The 18,896-nt window shown below is 35.6% G+C and overlaps 1 protein-coding gene across 6 annotated transcripts in view; it reads left to right on the top strand.

Moving 5' to 3' along the window:
- The window catches only part of LOC132910107 (glutamate receptor ionotropic, kainate 2), a 165,386-nt gene that overhangs the window by 123,324 nt on the left and 23,166 nt on the right, over positions 1–18,896 (top strand). For all 6 annotated transcript variants that reach the window (XM_060965574.1, XM_060965573.1, XM_060965578.1 and 3 more), the window contains exons 9-10: positions 17,566–17,769; positions 18,671–18,874. In XM_060965574.1, coding sequence (XP_060821557.1) covers positions 17,566–17,769; positions 18,671–18,874 — 408 coding nt within the window. The remainder of the gene's footprint in view (positions 1–17,565; positions 17,770–18,670; positions 18,875–18,896) is intronic.

The raw sequence follows: 18,896 nt of genomic DNA, 5'->3' as shown, positions 1-18,896 counted from the left end.
GTGTCCGACAAATGCAGTCGGAGGGTTTGGGTATTTTGTAAACGCAACTCTACTTAACAAAACGCGTTCATTCGTTGTCGCAACGCTAACGGGAAAAATTAGTAGAACTCGCGATGAAACAATATCGCAACGCTAACTTTTAAACTGAATTTAATAAAAATTACTACTTAAAATATGAAAAATATTCTGGTATTGCTACTTGCAATATTATAAAAATAATTGAAAAATAACATTTTTATAATCTCATTCTAAACAATAGAAAACAGGATAAATTCTGATACGTATAGTTCTATAAGAAATTCTAAAAATTCATAATAAAAATTGCAAAAGGCAATCGCGATATCGTAATTCGCAACTCTAAAGCAAACGCGATTATCATTTTATCGCAACTCTAATTCAAACCGTAATCATTCTCTCGCGACACTAATAAAAAGCCGCGATGTTATTTCGCTACTCTAATACAACCCGTAATTAATCTGTCGCGACACTAATAAGAGAAATCGCGATTTGCCCAATAGGACGATGGACCGATATATACATCGGTCAAAAAAACAAAAACTACTACTACGACTAAAAATACTAAAAGCGAGCATAGTGACAAAGTAGTAACAATAATGACTTCCCATGCTCTGGATGACCCAGAGTATGGGGAGCCATTAGTAGTTGCCCTCTTGAGTGGCAGTTTGCCGGGCCTCTTCGGCTTATAGCCTCTTCTTTCTTCGGGCGCAATGCCCGCTGAAACTTAAATCTAAGCTCGAGACTTCTAAATCGCAAACAAAAAAAAAAATTTGAAAATAAAAATATAAACCGCGGAAGCTGATTGAAGTGCACATGGACTGACCAACGATCACAGCGGTGATCGTTGCTCACTCGCATGTGCGTGCTCGAGCAATAAACGTTCGTTCGCCCACTCGCGACCGCGACCGCGAAATTCGAAAAATCGATAGGAAAAACCAGAGACGAGAGCATGCTCTACTCGTGCCGGTTTCACCGTCGATTTTTCAAATAAATTTCCAGAAACAGGTTGGTCACACGAAAACGTGCCTACCCGACCAGAGACTGTGCCAACCTGCCCGGCCCTACCTACTTATAATTAACAGACATACCAGAAAGTATACTACCTATCCTACCTAGCCCTATATTTAAAAAATGGCAAAACAGGCACACCAACACACCCGCTCCACGGTTCTCACACAAACGCCCGGGTGCAAAGGTCCTACACTAGAGAGGACGTCCCGGGACGCCTCCGACACCCGAGCTTAACACAACATGCATACTCTAAGGTACGTACCGTTTTCCTGAAATCGACCGACGAAGGCTAGTGACCATTGCGTAAAACGTGATAAACACGTCTGAGGAAATGATATCGTTAAAAGAAATGTAAGAAAACTTGGAATTATAATTGTAATTTACGGCAATATTAAAAGCGTGGTTGCAGTTAATCGCGTGGGTGATATTATTACAAAGTGTGATTGTATCGAGACGTAAATTGAATCGATATGTGTATCGACATTTTTAATATTCGAAGTTGTAACGAATGAGAAAAAACGACGCAATTCCATGGCCTAACAACACACATACATAATGTGGAAAATACGTCGTGCACGATACACTAACGCGTCGTCAGTCGCTGAGAAATTATTACATTACTTAATTCTAGATCATCGTGCCCAATGTCTTTCTCCCATTCAAGTAGCACCTGGGCACGTGAATGAGATCCTGACAATGGGCACGGAAAGGGTTAAATCTGAAAATCCTGATCTAAAAAAGTGATTAGTTTTTTGTAATTTTTATTTAACGGACTAACGTTCTTTGATTTTATATTTTACTACTTCGTTTCTGATTAAATCTACTTTATTAATTTAATAGTAACTAAGTAACTCTACTTTATTAATTTAACAAATTAGAGCAAAATTTTAATATTGCAAAAAAGGTAGCGTTAATTGAAAAGGATTGAGGCTCGATCAAATGGAATTATTAAATCTAAATATATTATTAAAAAAGAAATAATCTCAGGCGATCTTTTTATCAAAGCATATATTCGAAAGTGCAGAAGCAGTGTTCAAAATTATTGCTTTGATTCAAAAATCTGCCTGTCGCGAAGTGCCTTCTTGCACGTAAAATATCACACATTCTTGTACAGAAAAAATGAATTTTAACTCATTCTAGTCAAAGTGAAATAAACGAACGTGACTTAATATTGTCACGATCGATTCATAGCTAACAATCAAGTATATTTATGTCATACAGGTATATTCGTGTAGATATTTGCCATTTGCAAATATGCATACGGAATATTAACATGCGTATTTATAAGTAACACGAATATATTTTCAAGTGCATATGTTGAACCTAATTATTAAAAAACTAATTATTATAATCGCGATGTGCAAGAAGACCTATCCTAAACTAATAAATTTAAAAAAGGAGTGTTACTACTCACGGGTATGAAGAATACCCGCGGTCACTATGCTCGCAAAAAATTCTACGTAATACAACCAGTCACTCGTGCCGATTCGGACCTTTCATCCTACGACATGATTGAGTGACCGGAGGAACAGAAACGCATGCGACTCACCGTTCGAAGCGGAGAAACAGAGGACGAATATCATCAGGAACTGTGTAGGGTCCAGTGGTGGAAATGGAGGTTGCGAAGAATCTGTTACAGAATAAAACACGATGAGTGATTGCTGATTGTTTAAAAGGTTGGAGTTAATGAAAAATGAAAGTTTATTAACTGTAGTAACTTTAGTAATAATAAAGATTGAAATACTAATAAACTTTGGTAAGTATAAAAACTGAAACTCTAATATGAAAGTAAAAAATATAGAAATTAAGAATCTAATGATTTCTGAAATACGTTAGTCATTTGTTTCATAATTCGCTATTAAGACTTTAACACTTATATTATTTTAATGAAAGAATTACCCCAGAAGATTCTAATCTGCCAAATTTCCAATCAAATTGCATTTCTTAATTAATAGTGATCAAAGAAAAATATACAGAATAGACATAATTGAAGTACGATATTTAAAGATACTTACATTCCTGGCTTTTGAGCCACTGTTAGAAGATTCCCAAAGAAGGTAAAGAAGTTGAAGCAGTGGTATGTCTATAACCAAACATAAGATATCATTAATATCGTTAATACATAATAACAAACTCGAAACTTTACCAATAATTAAGAATATACTCTAATAAGTATGTAAATTGGAACTCTAATATAAAAGTTTGAGAACAAAATATTCAGTGATTTTTTATACGTATCAGACAGTTTTATTGTACTTTAATGCTAAGACTTTAAGACTTTATTTCAATTAAAAAGGACATTTACAGCTTTTTGAATTATCAATCATTTTTATTTTATAATTAACAGTATTTCGAACAAAATATAATATAGAACAAATTGAAATACAATATATAAAACTACTTACATTCTTGAGCTCCTGGAGAGGCTTTATCCTCTTGAGGGAGGCACTGACTCTAATACCGAAAACGAATATTCAACAAAATAAATATATAAAAAAAGAAAAATAAAAGACTACGTTACCGCGACCGCTTAAATTATGATCGGCGAACAAGAACTCTAATAGCGCGTACAAATTTGATTGATAAAATTTTATTATTTTCGCGTATGATTATTCGATCGAATTTGATCAAGACTATCGTGATTTTAAAATATTGAAAAGAAGCTATTACGTAGCAAACACTGACTCTACAACCGCATTGCGCGCGGTCACAAATATTCCCTGAAAATAAAACTGTTTAAGAGCGGGGGGTGGGGGAGGTGAAAAAGAAGCGAAACTTCGTTTCGACAATTTTCTTCTTTTTCCTATCGAACGTTTATTTAAAAAATACTGCTATTTCTTTATACTTAAAAATTATTATTAAAAAATTGGAACAAGTATGAAAATGTAAGTTGAAAATTGTGAGATATTTCTCGATAGCTAACAAATATGCTTACGAATATCGTGAATGCAATGCAATCGCTTGCAAGAATTATACTGTTCGCAATTAGAATATATACTGTGAATTTTCGTTATTAGAATACGAAATATACATTCCACTAATACACTATACTCGCGAGTTATAAATATTGGAAAATATTTGCAAGAATTCAAAAGTTCGCCACTAAATATACTTAAGGAATACTTGACAAACGCACGCGAAACCTTGTTTCGAAGTATTTAAATCTAACTATTACCAAGTTGCAAGTTTATGACGTTAGCAGTAGCAAATTCACATAATACAACAAAAGAAATTGAATTTCATAAGTGATTTATTGAGATATAACTCAATTTGAAATAATAAGACAATTCGATAAAAATTCGTTTGAAATACGAGAATGATTTCATAAATCGGAAATAGAACAATAATTTATTTAATCGAAGCTATTGACAAAGCATATACAATTTCGCGTCTTGCCAAAGGAACATTTGAGTCATTGTACTAAACTGTTTAATATTCTCCAACATCACCACAATAATCTTCCCTTAAAAATGGGAAAATAAAAAGAAGCTCGGACAAACAGACAATGAAAGACAAATCGCGGCGCGAACTCGTTCGTTCGCGATCTTTTGAAAGAATCAATGGATTCTCGCGACGCACTCCCGTGCACAAAATAATCGCAAGATTCAGTGGCAAAGAAGAATCGAATTTTATATTTCATTCCAAGTCAGATAAGTATCATTGTACAGAATGGACTCAGAATGGATTTGAGAGTCAAGACATATCCCACGTTGTCCCACTTTGTCCTACGTTGTCCCACGTTGTCCCACGTTGTCCCACGTTGTCCCACGCTGTCCCACGTTGTCCCACGTTGTCCCACGTTGTCCCACGATGTCCCACGATGTCCCACGATGTCCCACGTTGTCCCAAGTTGTCCCACGGTGTCCCACGATGTCCCACGATGTCCCCCGGTGCCCCCGCGGGGGGGTATTAGTCCAGTCTAGATCACACAAACTATTTTGGATGATCAAGACCAGACTATATTCAAGTAGTTTTTAGCTTGATATCGTTTTTCAAATAATAATACTAATATTTAAAATAGTAGTTGATGTATTATTATTTGGAAAACGATACCAATTACCGGGACCCACCACGAGGAGGTAACTACGCTCGGGTCCCATTTACATAAACAGTTTTTAAGCAGTATTCATTTAAATCAGTGAATGTAGAGTTGCTTTCGATTAGTTGTACAAGTGTTATAAATTAAGAGCATAATTACTTCGAATTAACGGGAGGATATGGTTATAAATTATTGCTGTATTTGTTAAGAATTAATGGAGTAATTGTTTTAGATCGATGGCTTAAATGTTATAAATTAAAGGTTTAAATGTGTAAATGAATGGCTTAAATGTTATAAATTAATGGTTTAGATGTTGTAAATTAATAGTATAAATGTTATAAATTAATGGTCTAAATGTCATAAAGTAATAGTTTAAATATTAGAAGTTAATGCCGTAAATATATAAAATAACAGTTTTAATGTTGTAAATTAATAGCTTACACGTTATAAATTAATAGCTTAAATGTTATAAATTAATGGCTTAATGCTATAAATTAATGGTTTAGATGTTATAAATTAATTATTTAAGTGTTGTAAATTAATGGCATAGACGTTATAAATTACTAGTTGCAATGTTAGTGTTTGGCTTTCTTTTGTTTACCTTATATTCAAATTCTTCTTCGACGTTCACTCTTCGGGAGTTCAAGCAGGAAAGAACTCGCGCGCGACTTGCGTGTTCCTTATATAACTTGACAAGGTGTGGGGGGGATGTTAATCAAACGATGTTAATCAAGAGCGACGAGATTTATATTTTTCGTTCCAAGATGGATATGTATCTTTGTACGGAATGAGCTCACAATGGACCTAACATAGGTATCTATCTTATGATTAATTAAGGCTAAAACGCACGCATCCCACGTTGTCCCACGTTGTCCTACGTCGTCCAACGACGTCCCACGGTGTCCCACGGTGCAGTCCAGTCTAAATCATCCAAAATTCTTTTGGCGGCTTTTGGTGACCCAAACTGGACTGGTGCGTAGTTCTTAGCTTGGTATCGTTTTCCAAAGGTTAATCAACTGATTAATTTTTGGAAAACGATGCCAATTACCAGGTCTCACCACGTGGAGGTGACTACGCACGAGACCCGCCCATGAGTTATTTAACATTATGCATCGGTCTCGACGTTCAACCTGTTGGCAGGAATGTCGAGTTCTGACTCTACGTGATCATGGGCCTGCGTAAAGAGATAGCTGTTTCGTAGCCTAACTGCGAAACATATATCTCCAACGCAGCGGTTACACGAATCTTTACAAACGTAAAACAAAGCTTACACGACGCAATATCTATCTCCCACACAACGCAACATGTATCTCACACACAACGATTACATCGATCGGTACAAACATCGTACAATAATTCGCAACCCTATCGGGAACATTCCGTATCAAAGATACATTTGTCTAACTTGGAACGAATGAAAAGAAATGAGGCTGCTATGGAAAAGGAGCCCCAACAATCAGAGGATGAAAGAAAAACCGCGGATCGCCCGGAACGAAAGTAATCGCGATCTCTCGAAGGAACTAACAAACCTACGTGACGTACCCCCGTGCACCAGATAACCCTAAGCTTCGGTGGAAGCTCAAGCATTGACCTTCGCTCGATTCCTGACACGTCGTTTGGATCTTATCACAGTCGATGGCACTTACCGATGATACCAGTGTCCAGCAAATGGGCCTGCGATTTAACACACTCCAACTGAACATGTTGAACTCGGGGAGGGACCGCTGAACAGGATTACGAAGGCAAGGCCCCAACTGAACAGTGGGGTCCACCACCACGGGTTCGATCAGAATTACGGAGGACGTGAAATGCAGGTCCCTGTCCAAGTACCGAAGTACCAATCGGACAGCATTGCGGACCCGCGACTCAATCGTCAACAGATTTACAGGTATCACCAGCGTGATGACAACGCCCGTGATTCGAGGCAAACGACGAGCAGTCGTCGAGACAAAAGTTGTCCTTGGGCGACCAACGAATCCAAAGAGTTGTCCAGTGCACGTTGACCCGCACGTACCCGGGATACGCTCGAGCGAGTACGCCACGCCGCAGTTTGAAAGAACTGAGCGATCGCGAACCGATAAATCGCGGGAACAATTTTTCCAATGTGGTAAGTGAGGGGATCAAGAGCGACGAGATTTATATTTTTCGTTCCAAGATGGATAAGTATCTTTGTACGGAATGAGCTTGCAATGCACATAACATAGGTATCCATCTTAGGATTAATTAAGGCTAAAACGCACGCATCCCACGGTGTCCTATGGTGTCCCACGATGTCCCACGATGTCCCACGATGTCCCCCGGTGCCCCCGCGGGGGGGTATTAGTCCAGTCTAGATCACCCAAACTATTTTGGATGATCAAGACCAGACTATATTCAAGTAGTTTTTAGCTTGATATCGTTTTTCAAATAATAACACTAATATTTAAAATAGTAGTTGGTGTATTATTATTTGGAAAACGATACCAATTACCGGGACCCACCACGAGGAGGTAACTACGCTCGGGTCCCATTTACATAAACAGTTTTTAAGCATTGGAAGCAGAGATGTCAAATTATTTTATAACAAAGAAGTAGCGTGTATTGAAATTTATTAATTAGAATGGTTGTAGTACGTGGATTTGCATAATCATACTTGAATATTGAACTTATCATCGAAGAAACGAAACCATGCAAGATACCAATTGTAGTGCGTATGGATGAATGGTGAGTTGTCGCTGCTTTCGATTAAATTGCACTTGCTTCCTTCATTCCACGAATACGGTGCTGTTTCCTTGATTTTGAGCAGACATGGAAAATTACATCCCATCCATAGACACTCAATAGGTACACTCTGCGTTACCATTGTTTTTATATGAAATAGTGAAATGAGAAATTAAATACTATATTTAAAATTAAAAAATAATGCTGTATCGAAATAAAATAGCACTTCAGGGACTTGAAAGATTTCGTAAATATTAAATGAAACGAAATATATCATTAATTTACTCACAACGAATTGATGGTATTAATTTAAATCAATGAATATAGAGTTGCTTCCAATTAATGGTACAACTGTTATAAATTAAGAGCATAATTACTTTGAATTAATGGGAGGATATGGTTATAAATTATTGCTATAATTGTTAAGAATTAATGGAATAATTGTTTTAGATCAATGGCTTAAATGTTATAAATTAAAGGTTTGAATGTACAAAATAACAGTTTAAATGCTATAAATTAATAGTTTAAATGTTGTAAATTAATAGCTTAAATGCATAAAATAACAGATTAAATGTTGTAAATAATAGCTTAGATGTTGTAAATTAATGGCTTAATGCTATAAATTAATGGCTTAAATGTTATAAATTAATTATTTAAGTGTTGTAAATTAATGGCATAGACGTTATAAATTACTAGTTGCAATGTTAGTGTTTGGCTTTCTTTTGTTTACCTTATATTCAAATTCTTCTTCGACGTTCACTCTTCGGGAGTTCAAGCAGGAAAGAACTCGCGCGCGACTTGCGTGTTCCTTATATAACTTGACAAGGTGTGGGGGGGATGTTAATCAAACGATGTTAATCAAGAGCGACGAGATTTATATTTTTCGTTCCAAGATGGATATGTATCTTTGTACGGAATGAGCTCACAATGGACCTAACATAGGTATCTATCTTATGATTAATTAAGGCTAAAACGCACGCATCCCACGGTGAATACGAAATATACATTCCACTAATACACTATAGTCGCGTGTTATAAATATTGGAAAATATGTGCAAGAATTCAAAAGTTCATCACTAAATCTACTTAAAGAATACTGCACAAACGCGCAGAAAACCTTGCCTTCAAGTATTTGTATCTAACTGTTACTAAGTTGCAAGTTTATGACGTTAACAATAGCAAATTCACATAATATAGCAAAAGAAATTTAATTTAATAAGTGAATTGTTGTGATGTAACTCAAATTGAAACAATAAGATAATTCGTTAAAAATTCATTTGAAATAAGAAGATGATTTCATACATCGGAAACAGAACAATAATTTATTTAACCGTCTTTACTTTCATCTTAGTATTCCAAATAATTAAGAAATGATCTATTATGAAATATGTATCAAACATATTTTAAAATAAATATAAAGTTTATATCAAACCTTACCCATGCTCGAATAAAAAGACAACAGAATTATTCATACAAAACCGTCTTAGTTAAAATAAATTCATCATATTGATCATTAAATTGACCATAAAAATTTATTGGATTGATCATTAATCTTCTTTGCAATCATATGTTAATATTTCTCTTACTTTTATCTTATCTCTATTACCGATAAATAATTTGCACAACAAATAACTCGAGATTTAAAAAAATGAATGAAATGATTAAATGAAATGACAGTTCAACTCAAATTTTATTATAAAATTATAAAATTAATATTAGAAGTTAATATAGTAGCAGTATCATTTAGTAAATAGACGATTGAAGAAAAATAAAAACAAAAAGTTTCAGAAAATCACTTAATTTCATCATCTTAATGTTCAATGAATCATTATATAAACATGTATTCATTAAACGATATTAATAACAAGATTTAAATAACAGCAGAAACGAAATTAAGAAACGACGCCACCCAAAGTACGTCATCAATAGAATGGGGTTACATTAGTAACGAGAGAAAGAAAGCGAAGCTACTGACACTGCATATACAATTTCATATCTTGCAAAAGGGACATACGAGTCGCGGTACTAAACTGTTTAATATTCTATTTTCGAAACTCTAAACTTTTAAATATATCGGAAAGTCATAAACTCTGATATCATCCAAATGATCTACCATTAAAAATAGGAAAACAAGAAGCCAACACAAATAGACAATGAAAGAAAAATAGTGGCGCGAAAAATCAATGGCTTAAATGTTGTAGATTAATGATTTAAATGTTGTAGATTAATGGTTTAAATGTTATAAATTAATGGCCCAAATGTTTTAAATTAATAGTTTAAATGTTATAAATTAATGGCTTAATAAATGTTATAGATTAATGGTTTAAATGTTGTAGATTAATGATGTAAATGTTCTAGATTAATAGTTTAAATGTTATAAATAAATAGTTTAATGTTGTAAATTAATGGTTTAAATGTTGTAAATTAATAGCTTCAATTTTATAAATCAATGTCTTAAATAATATAAATTAATAGTTAAAATATAATAAATTAATGGTTTAGACGTTACAAATTAATATTTTAATTCCTAAATATTCTTCTTCGATCTTTACGGTACGGTAATTGAAACACAAATAAGGTCGCGCGGGCGTCGTGCACTCCTTATATACCTAATGTTCGGAAGATCAATAGAACTGTAACGGTATGTTGATATCATAGAAAATGATTTTTTCATTATAACACTGTCAAATTTAGTAATTTTTTAACTTCAACTGTGAATTGACGCTTTCAACAATTAATTGTAATAACCATTTTTATAATTGTAATAGTTTTTACAAGCTAAAACTAAATTCAAACTTCTGTAGTACTAGTTTTTGATTTAGAACTGTGTTAACTTATATTGAATACCAGTTTATGATGAAAATAATTGTAATATTACAGTCAAGCATTTTAACTATTATAAATTAAGAGCTTAATTATTTTCGACCAATGGAAGCATATTGTTATAAGTTAAAAGTGTAATTGTTCAAAATTAATCGAGTAACTATTTAAGATTAATAATTAATTATTATAAATAAATAGCGTAATCCTGATAAATAATCAATTTAATTGTTATGAATAAATAGTTTAACTGTGAAGAATTAATAGATCAAAAGTTATAAATGAATATTTTAAATGTTATGAATTAATGGTTTTAATGTTGTAAAGTGACAGTTTAAATGTTATAAAGTAATAATTTAAATGTTACAAATTAATGGCTTAAATGTTATAATAGTAGTTATTGAATAAAACACTGACCATTATGTTTATGGGAAATATCGTATACTATTGATGACGAGATTTTGTTGCATTGTACGAGTTGAATCAATAACAAGAGAAATAGCGTACGCTCTGTGACCAGAAATTTGAAAAATTACTATTAATTACCAATGTTTACACTAATTGGAAACCTGAGAATTAATAATAGCTGCCACAATACGATAGTACAACGACAAGAAATTAAAATAAAATTTTACGAATATTAAATATAAATAATTGCAGCAATATTGGAACTTTGGTCTTTTAAGGAAAATAAAACAATATCGATATCACCATGAAATTGCTCTCCCTGGCGGCTCAATTCCTCGGAATAGAAAATGTTCCTAAAGATCATGCTCACGGACAATCACAACAGCTAACCTTGCACATCACGTACAGCGTGTCAAAGTTAGCTAGACGCAACAGGGAATGGCCGTCTAATGCAAATGCCGTGTCATACCGGAAACCACGGAGAGCTCAGTAAAGTCTGTGCGGAAAAAACGATGCACCGAGCCTGAAGAATACGAGGAAATCGTGGATATCCCGACAAATGGCTGGAGGTGTTCCTCCAGCTGGAAGCAGCCGGATTGGTAGGCATCCAATGATAAGCCGCAAACGTGCGCAGAGAGACGGAGCAACGTTGACACATGAATAATTGAACAGCGTATTTAGTAAATAGCTACGGAGAATGGACCGTTCCTGTCCGCCTGTGTCTTCCGTCTGTCTTTCGCCCGTAGCCATACTCCAGTTTCTCTCTTACTCTGTTCACTGCCCATCGTATACATATATTTCCCTTTCTTCCTTATCCGAACTATGTCGCGTCGGGTAACTCGGTCCTCAAATTACCTTTTTTCCCTCTGCTCCTTGGACTCGGAGGATCTCCGGATATTTGTGCGATCGTTCGTATGGCGTTTTAGGAAATGCAGAAATTGGATAATACGTTCGGGAACGCGTGCTTTTAAAGGAGAATGGGATCGTGAAAGGACAGGGAATCGATGGTAATTTCGGAAATTTTTTCCAGTAGAATTATTTTTGGTACGGTGTAATGTTCTATAATTTTGTTTGATGTTCTATTTGAGACAGATATGGATTTCGTGTAATTCGTAAATTTTCAAATCATTTTTAACGATCGCGTTCACTGATAAGAACAAATCATTGCTATTAACTGGGGCGGGGAGGGGCATTTATTACGTTTTGTTTAAAGAAATAATTGTTTCCAAATATAAAAAAGTATACAGTTGCTAGTAAAAATATTCGAAACGCTTTGAAATTTCATTTCTCTCGTTTTATGAGACTCCACATTTGACTATATTTCATTATAAATTTGATTTAATAACAAAATTTGTAATAAGTATGAAAATGTACATAGTCAAATATCCATTATATTACCAATATAATCATAACAGTCGTGTCTCGTTATACAGTATTAATGAAATTTTAAAACGTTTTATTTTACAAATACGACATACATATAAGCTTTTTATGATAAGTATTCAAATACTTTCGTAAGGTACATTATATAAAATTTCTGGTAATATTTATTAATATTGTTTGATGCCTTGTTCCTTTGATCAACCTTTCTTTCGACAAAACTTGCAGGAAGACTGTATTTCTCATCAACCATGATACTGTTCTCCAATCATTCCTTTTTATACCCTTCCCTCCAACACATCTTTCTACAGCCCATTTCCCGCGATTCATTCGAACAATTCTGTTTCCTGGTTGCATCCTTCGATGTCCAAGTTCTGCACGACTATCCTCTTGCCATGACACGAGTAACACGTGTTAGACCTCGTAAGGATCTCAGCTCACGTTCGCGTGACCAACGCTCGTGGCCAGGTTTATTAAGTGAATATTGTTCCGACGTCAAATTTCCGGCAAGTTCAACCAACATAACGATCCAAAGACTCACGCATTTCTGGCCAACGAGCTCAGAATTAGATCTTATCTTCGCTTATTAAGAGAAATCTAATCAAAGGAAACACACATTTCGGACGTTTTGATAAAGAAAGGTTTGCAACAAACAATTCTCTCGTGACTCGTTTTAATTTTGCTCGAATTACCTATTGCATGCTCGCGTTAAATTAAACGAGACTCTAAATGACCCAATTCACGAATTGGACCCGTAAACAGATATATAAAGATAAAAAATAAAATACGATCTTTAGGAAAGAATATAAATACTACGTGAAATAGGATAAAAAAAGTATTAGAATAATTTATTGTGGCTTTTAAAAAAATCAATCATCATACGATCTATGGTTGAAAAAAACGAAAAAATATTTATTTATAAAATATTTATGAACTTACCATTTGTTCCCCTTTAAATTCATAAAAGCGGTAAACGTTGAAAATCCATAGCATATATAGATAATGTTGCTCTCAAAATTAGTAAAAATGCATTTCTTGTTTCTATCAAACATCTTCGTCCCTGGAACTTAAATCGTTCGTGTTAAGATTATTCGATGTATGTGGAATTAAAGAAACGTGTGGGTAAATTGTAAGGTATTGTAAGTATATATATATTGTGAATATTAAAGTACAAAGTGTGGAATACAATGTAAGCTGGTCCAGATCCGCACGCTAGCAATGTTACCCTGAGACTAAAAGAACCCCGAAGCCAACGTCGCACGTGTACCGCTTATGGTCTGTCATCGACGCATTCTTTTGCCTATGCGCTATCGATGACCTTAGCGCTTGAGAAAACCGAAGACCAGATGTAGAGTTTTCTTAGAAGTGGCGATCACTTCAACAGCCGCAAGGCAACAAAACTAACTAATTGTTTAAACAGTGGCATTCAATCGCAGAGAATATGCTAATCAATCTGTAAAATCAAGTTGCGTGTATTATCTTTTCATGGTGTATACAAATCTCATTGAGAAAAGGTTGAAAACTGTCGTCGAAATACATTCATCGTCTCTTTCAGTAAAATTATTTCATTAAGTTTTAAAATTATTAAAAACGAAGTATTCGAATGGAGTTTGGTGCACGTTATGAAAGTTCATGACAAAGAGGAACGTGGCACACGTGGCACATGATTCATCGATGAAATCACAGAGCGGGTGTCGTTCGTTATACGGCTGAATATCGATTAATGAACTGCGCCACACATATTCGGCGTAAATTAAACAGTTTCCTTGATAAATGAACAGGAAATTCAGTGCGCCGATGCGCAGAAATAACTGGCGTGTCGTGCAACGAGACTCGAGCGTTTCCAAATCCGCCATAAGGGGATAAGTTGATTGTTCCCATAGCTGCTCGATAAATAACACCATCAATGACGTTTAATCGTTCGATATTATTTACTTTCGCTCGTTGTTAACTCGGTGATAAATGTTGTTGCCTTGCGGCCCAATATCCTCGTTCTCTGAATTTGATTGGGATATTTTTTAAACGGGAGAAAAATCTCATGAAATATTCTCATTTGGGCCAAATTATTTTTGTTTAATCCAAATTCGGACATTTTCGAGCACCAGGTGTGAAAAATAGAAAATCGAGACGTCTGACAGAAAATCGAATTCGTCAAGTTAATCGATTCACACGGGGGTTCTCGTCATCTACGATTCTAAAATTGAAATGCAAAACGACGTGGCTATTTTTGGAAGTGAACGACAGGATGAATGACCTCTTCGATCAGTCTGTACCTTTTCAATGGCATGAAAATCGTATTGACAGATGCCAGTGAAAGAAAACCGGAAACGCAACGACATCACGTCAGAAATAGGTTGCAGGTCCTCGAACCGGAGAACGTGTGCCATAGAATTCACAAAACTATACAATAGTAGTTTTTTGTATATTAGCCAGGTATTTTTTCTCTTTTCTTCTGCTCTTCCATTATAAAGTTTCTCTTTCTTCGATAAACTTTCGAAAGGAAGTTTCGGGAAAATTCGCTTCGTTCTGTCGAATAGCAACGATCCTGGGAAACGTGGTGACTTTTTTCAAAATATTTTTCTCATGCACACATTTTCCACCACTATTTTGTAGACCTTTGTAAATTATCGATTCTTTTTTAATATAATCTAGTACGTTACACTGACTGGCTTTTATCGAGTTAGTTAGTTCTATATGTGTTCCGCGTGGTCAAACTATAACCGGGACCGTGCCGCGTTACAATTTTTTCATTGGCTAAATAAATTGCAGTCGAACGAAGTTACGCGGGGCGGATGATGACACCGAGCCAGTGATAAGCGAGATATTTTGAAATCTTTGCAAACGAATCTGAAACATGAGGTCTCTCTGTGAAATAAACGAGCCAGAGTGACGTTTGTGTCACAGGTAGAACTATACATTTCATCGTTAACACATAGTACAAAAAGTAGCAACCATGGCGTCATATTCAAGTACAGATTTGGTCAATGACACTAGTCTAAAGATAAGAATTTACAGATCGCAATTTGGATAAAATCTTGAAGAAATTAAAGTTCTAAATTCATAAACATAAAATATAAAAATAAATATAAATAAATTAAAAATAAAACATAAAATGTAAACATAAAATTGCACAAAGATTCTAAGAACAGAGCAAATATTCATTCCGAGCATCAATGGGGAAGCGCACGTCTGTGACCAGACATCCAGTGATCAACGAGCTCTCAAAAAGACATTCTTGTGCACCCTCGAAAAAAGTTGAAAATCAAATTTTACGAGTCTCGAAAGATTTTTGATAGCGATATTGCTTTCCCACTGCTTGGTATTCCTTTCACGCACCTGATTTTTCCTCGAGCAAGCAAGAAAGTGTTTACCTATAACCTCGACCTCGCCTAGCTCGCCAAGCTCGAGAGAAATTTACAGGGATGATATAACTTTGCAAGTTCTTGTTCACGTTTTCGTTGCTGTCTACGTTGCTAGGCAAGGATAAAAGACCGGATAGCTAAAATATAACACGCGATGCGGAAGATCTGCAACCAAATTTAGAGGAGCCGCAATGAAAGTATAAGTCTTCCTGTTAAAATTTATCTCTGGCTAAAGAATTAAAGATACAAATGGTCCGACGAAACTGCGTATGTTTATGCATATATGCATAATTCAAATGTTCAAAAATGTATAGAATATATTATAAATGCATGTTCACTATATAACCAAAGTACTCGTATAATATTTAGATGGTGAAATAAATTGAAATATGAATTTGCATAAATATACGTAGTCTAGATATAATTGATCACGCACGAGGTATTTTGTATGCCAAGTAATATTAGAAAAGTGAGAAAACAGAAGCTGTGATATTTTTATCTGTCAAAGATATAAATTTTTCGAAACACCTTCTCATAAATCACTTTCCACAGCTTCGAATTACCTGTCACGCGTTATATACCTTAAAAAAAAAAAAAGAGTGGAACATAAAATATTAAAATATCAATTTCGTTATGAAATACTTGTACCAGAAAATATAGTACCAATTTATTCGAGATTTATTCAAGTCGTCAATGCACCTTCGAAGTGAAGTTGCCCGAAGCATTCGACGAGGCGAAAACAGCCGAAAGATCGGCGTGTTCCTGTTTCCAGGACAGTTGGTACGTGAAAACGGGTTCACGATTTTACACCGGCATGGACGTAGATGCAAAAGCAATTAACAGACGAATCTGCTGGATGAGTAGCAGGGCGTGGGTTCGCGATATACGAAGCTCGTTGTATAGGTCACTTCCGGTCGGTGTACTTTCCAATACTATTCGGCAAACAAGCGCGTCATATTACGGAAGACTTAGAATCGACTCCTTGTGATTATATAATTCCACGCCGCCTGGAAGCAAAAAAATAATCTGTAAAGAAAGGAATTAAAATTCATGAAACTACAATAGATTCGAGTGATTACAAAAACCAGAAAAGAATAGAGATTAAATTCCCATTGTCTCCCACGAAGTTCGCGGAACCACGAAAACGATAACTAGTCGAAACGACGAAGAAATTGGGTTACGCTGTTTCGTGAAACTCGAGCCACAAGCTCAATAAAAACACTGTTCGGAAGATATAATTGGTCGAAATTTGGTCCAGGAAATTCTGGCGGTTCTACAAAAAAAAAAACATCTCGTAAATTAAGCAGACCGCGATTCCCGGATGGTAATTAACGGAGAGGATTTCCAAAGTTCTTTCGCGTACCCGCATTGTAGGCGATGATCGTTCGTGTGCAAAAGCAGAGAGCAGAAGATACGTTGAAGAGAGACTATTGGTAATTTGCTGGAACATTGAACAACGACACGTTGTCTCATTATCGAGTGATTATGCGCTGGAGAATTGAAGCGGTCGAGTCGCGATCCGACGATTAATTATGCCACATGAAACAAGTCCAAGCTTGGCTATCCATTGTTGCGGAAATGTTTGGTGAAATTCTCATCTGACATGAATGATGTTTCAATTCAGGAAAATTTGGGTCGCGAGAAATTTGCAGAAAAATTTTGAGAGATACAAAATTCTTGATTATAAGATAGAAATTTCTTCGTATAGGATTTTTTCGTACTTTCTTATACAATTTCTCAATGGTATTGAGTAAGCTTATAGAAGAAAAGTGAATGGAAGGATCATTTCGGCGTGGAATTTAGGGTTACGAACATTTCTGTTCGCAGGCAGGTTTACACGGCCTAACCGGACATATCGAGTTCAACGAAGGGAAGCGTAATAACTTCAAACTCGATCTACTGAAGCTGAAGAAGGAGGAGCTGGTGAAGGTGGGCGAGTGGAAGCCCGGATCGGGCGTTAACGTGACCGACGTTGGTGCTTTTTACGAGACCACCGCCACTAATATCACCCTGGTCGTTATGACGAGAGAGGTAATTAGTAGGATGCTCGTGTAAGCGCCTGCCACATTACGTTCCCATGAAACACTATCCGTACGACATCATCGAGTCGATATAGTACTTTGTACCAAACGTGAACAAGTTCGTAACAAGTTTTATTACGTTGTACTATATAATTTCTATCACTTTCTATTATTTTCTTTCGCGTTTCATCAACCTTTTAGTCCTGTCTTTATAGAATTTTTGTGATCTGAACGAGACATAATCTTGAAGAACATTATTGATCCTTATAAATTTCTTTTCAATTTTTTAAAGAATTCTTCAATGATCTTAAATGGTAATTATATGTTATTAAATCTGTAATTAAGCGTTACCTTCATAAGAAATAACGAAGTTAGCAACACTCTTCAAAACTGTTTTTCATCTAAATTAATTATTCAACAGAATAATAATTCTCGAGACGTCGTTTCTCTTAATAATAAATATAACGACGTTACTATTTACCTTTCGAATATCCTTTCCTATCGGTCAGAAGCAGAAAAGCCTGTTTCCTCGAAAGAAACTAATTTCACTCGGTTCCATGGTCAGAAAGAAATCGTCGCGAAGATACGACGTAGTCCCGCCCTCTCCATTTTCCAAGATGAAAAGGACGAGAAAAGGAGAGAGAAAAGTAGAGTTAGAAGCTTCCATCCGAATCGTTCGAATTAGAACGCCGAATGACACCAAACGCTATACGTTTCATACCGTCGATGCCGGTTCTTATCGTTGAATAAGAATCTTCTCCCTGGGTAAAAGAAAGCTGAGTTCCATCCCCTACCCAAGTTTCGTGGCTGCCATTTTCCTTTTTCCATTTCGCTCTTCCCTTTCGTTTGTCTGTTTATCTTGCGACACTCGCGTGCGGGTGATCCATCAAAGGAATCTTATCTTCTCGCAGGAGAAACCGTACGTCATGGTAAAGGAAGACAAGAATCTGACGGGAAACGCAAGGTTCGAGGGTTTCTGCATCGATTTGCTGAAGTGGATCGCAGGCCAGGTCGGGTTCCAATATGCCATACGACTAGTCCCCGATCATATGTATGGTGTTTACGACCCGAAAACCAAGGAATGGAACGGCATCGTTAGGGAACTTATGGAAAAGGTAAACTTCTCCTCTCATGCGG

This window comes from Bombus pascuorum, chromosome 8 (assembly GCF_905332965.1).
Source record: "Bombus pascuorum chromosome 8, iyBomPasc1.1, whole genome shotgun sequence".
Lineage (NCBI taxonomy): Eukaryota > Metazoa > Arthropoda > Insecta > Hymenoptera > Apidae > Bombus > Bombus pascuorum.
This window is presented reverse-complemented; position numbering and strand designations above follow the sequence as displayed.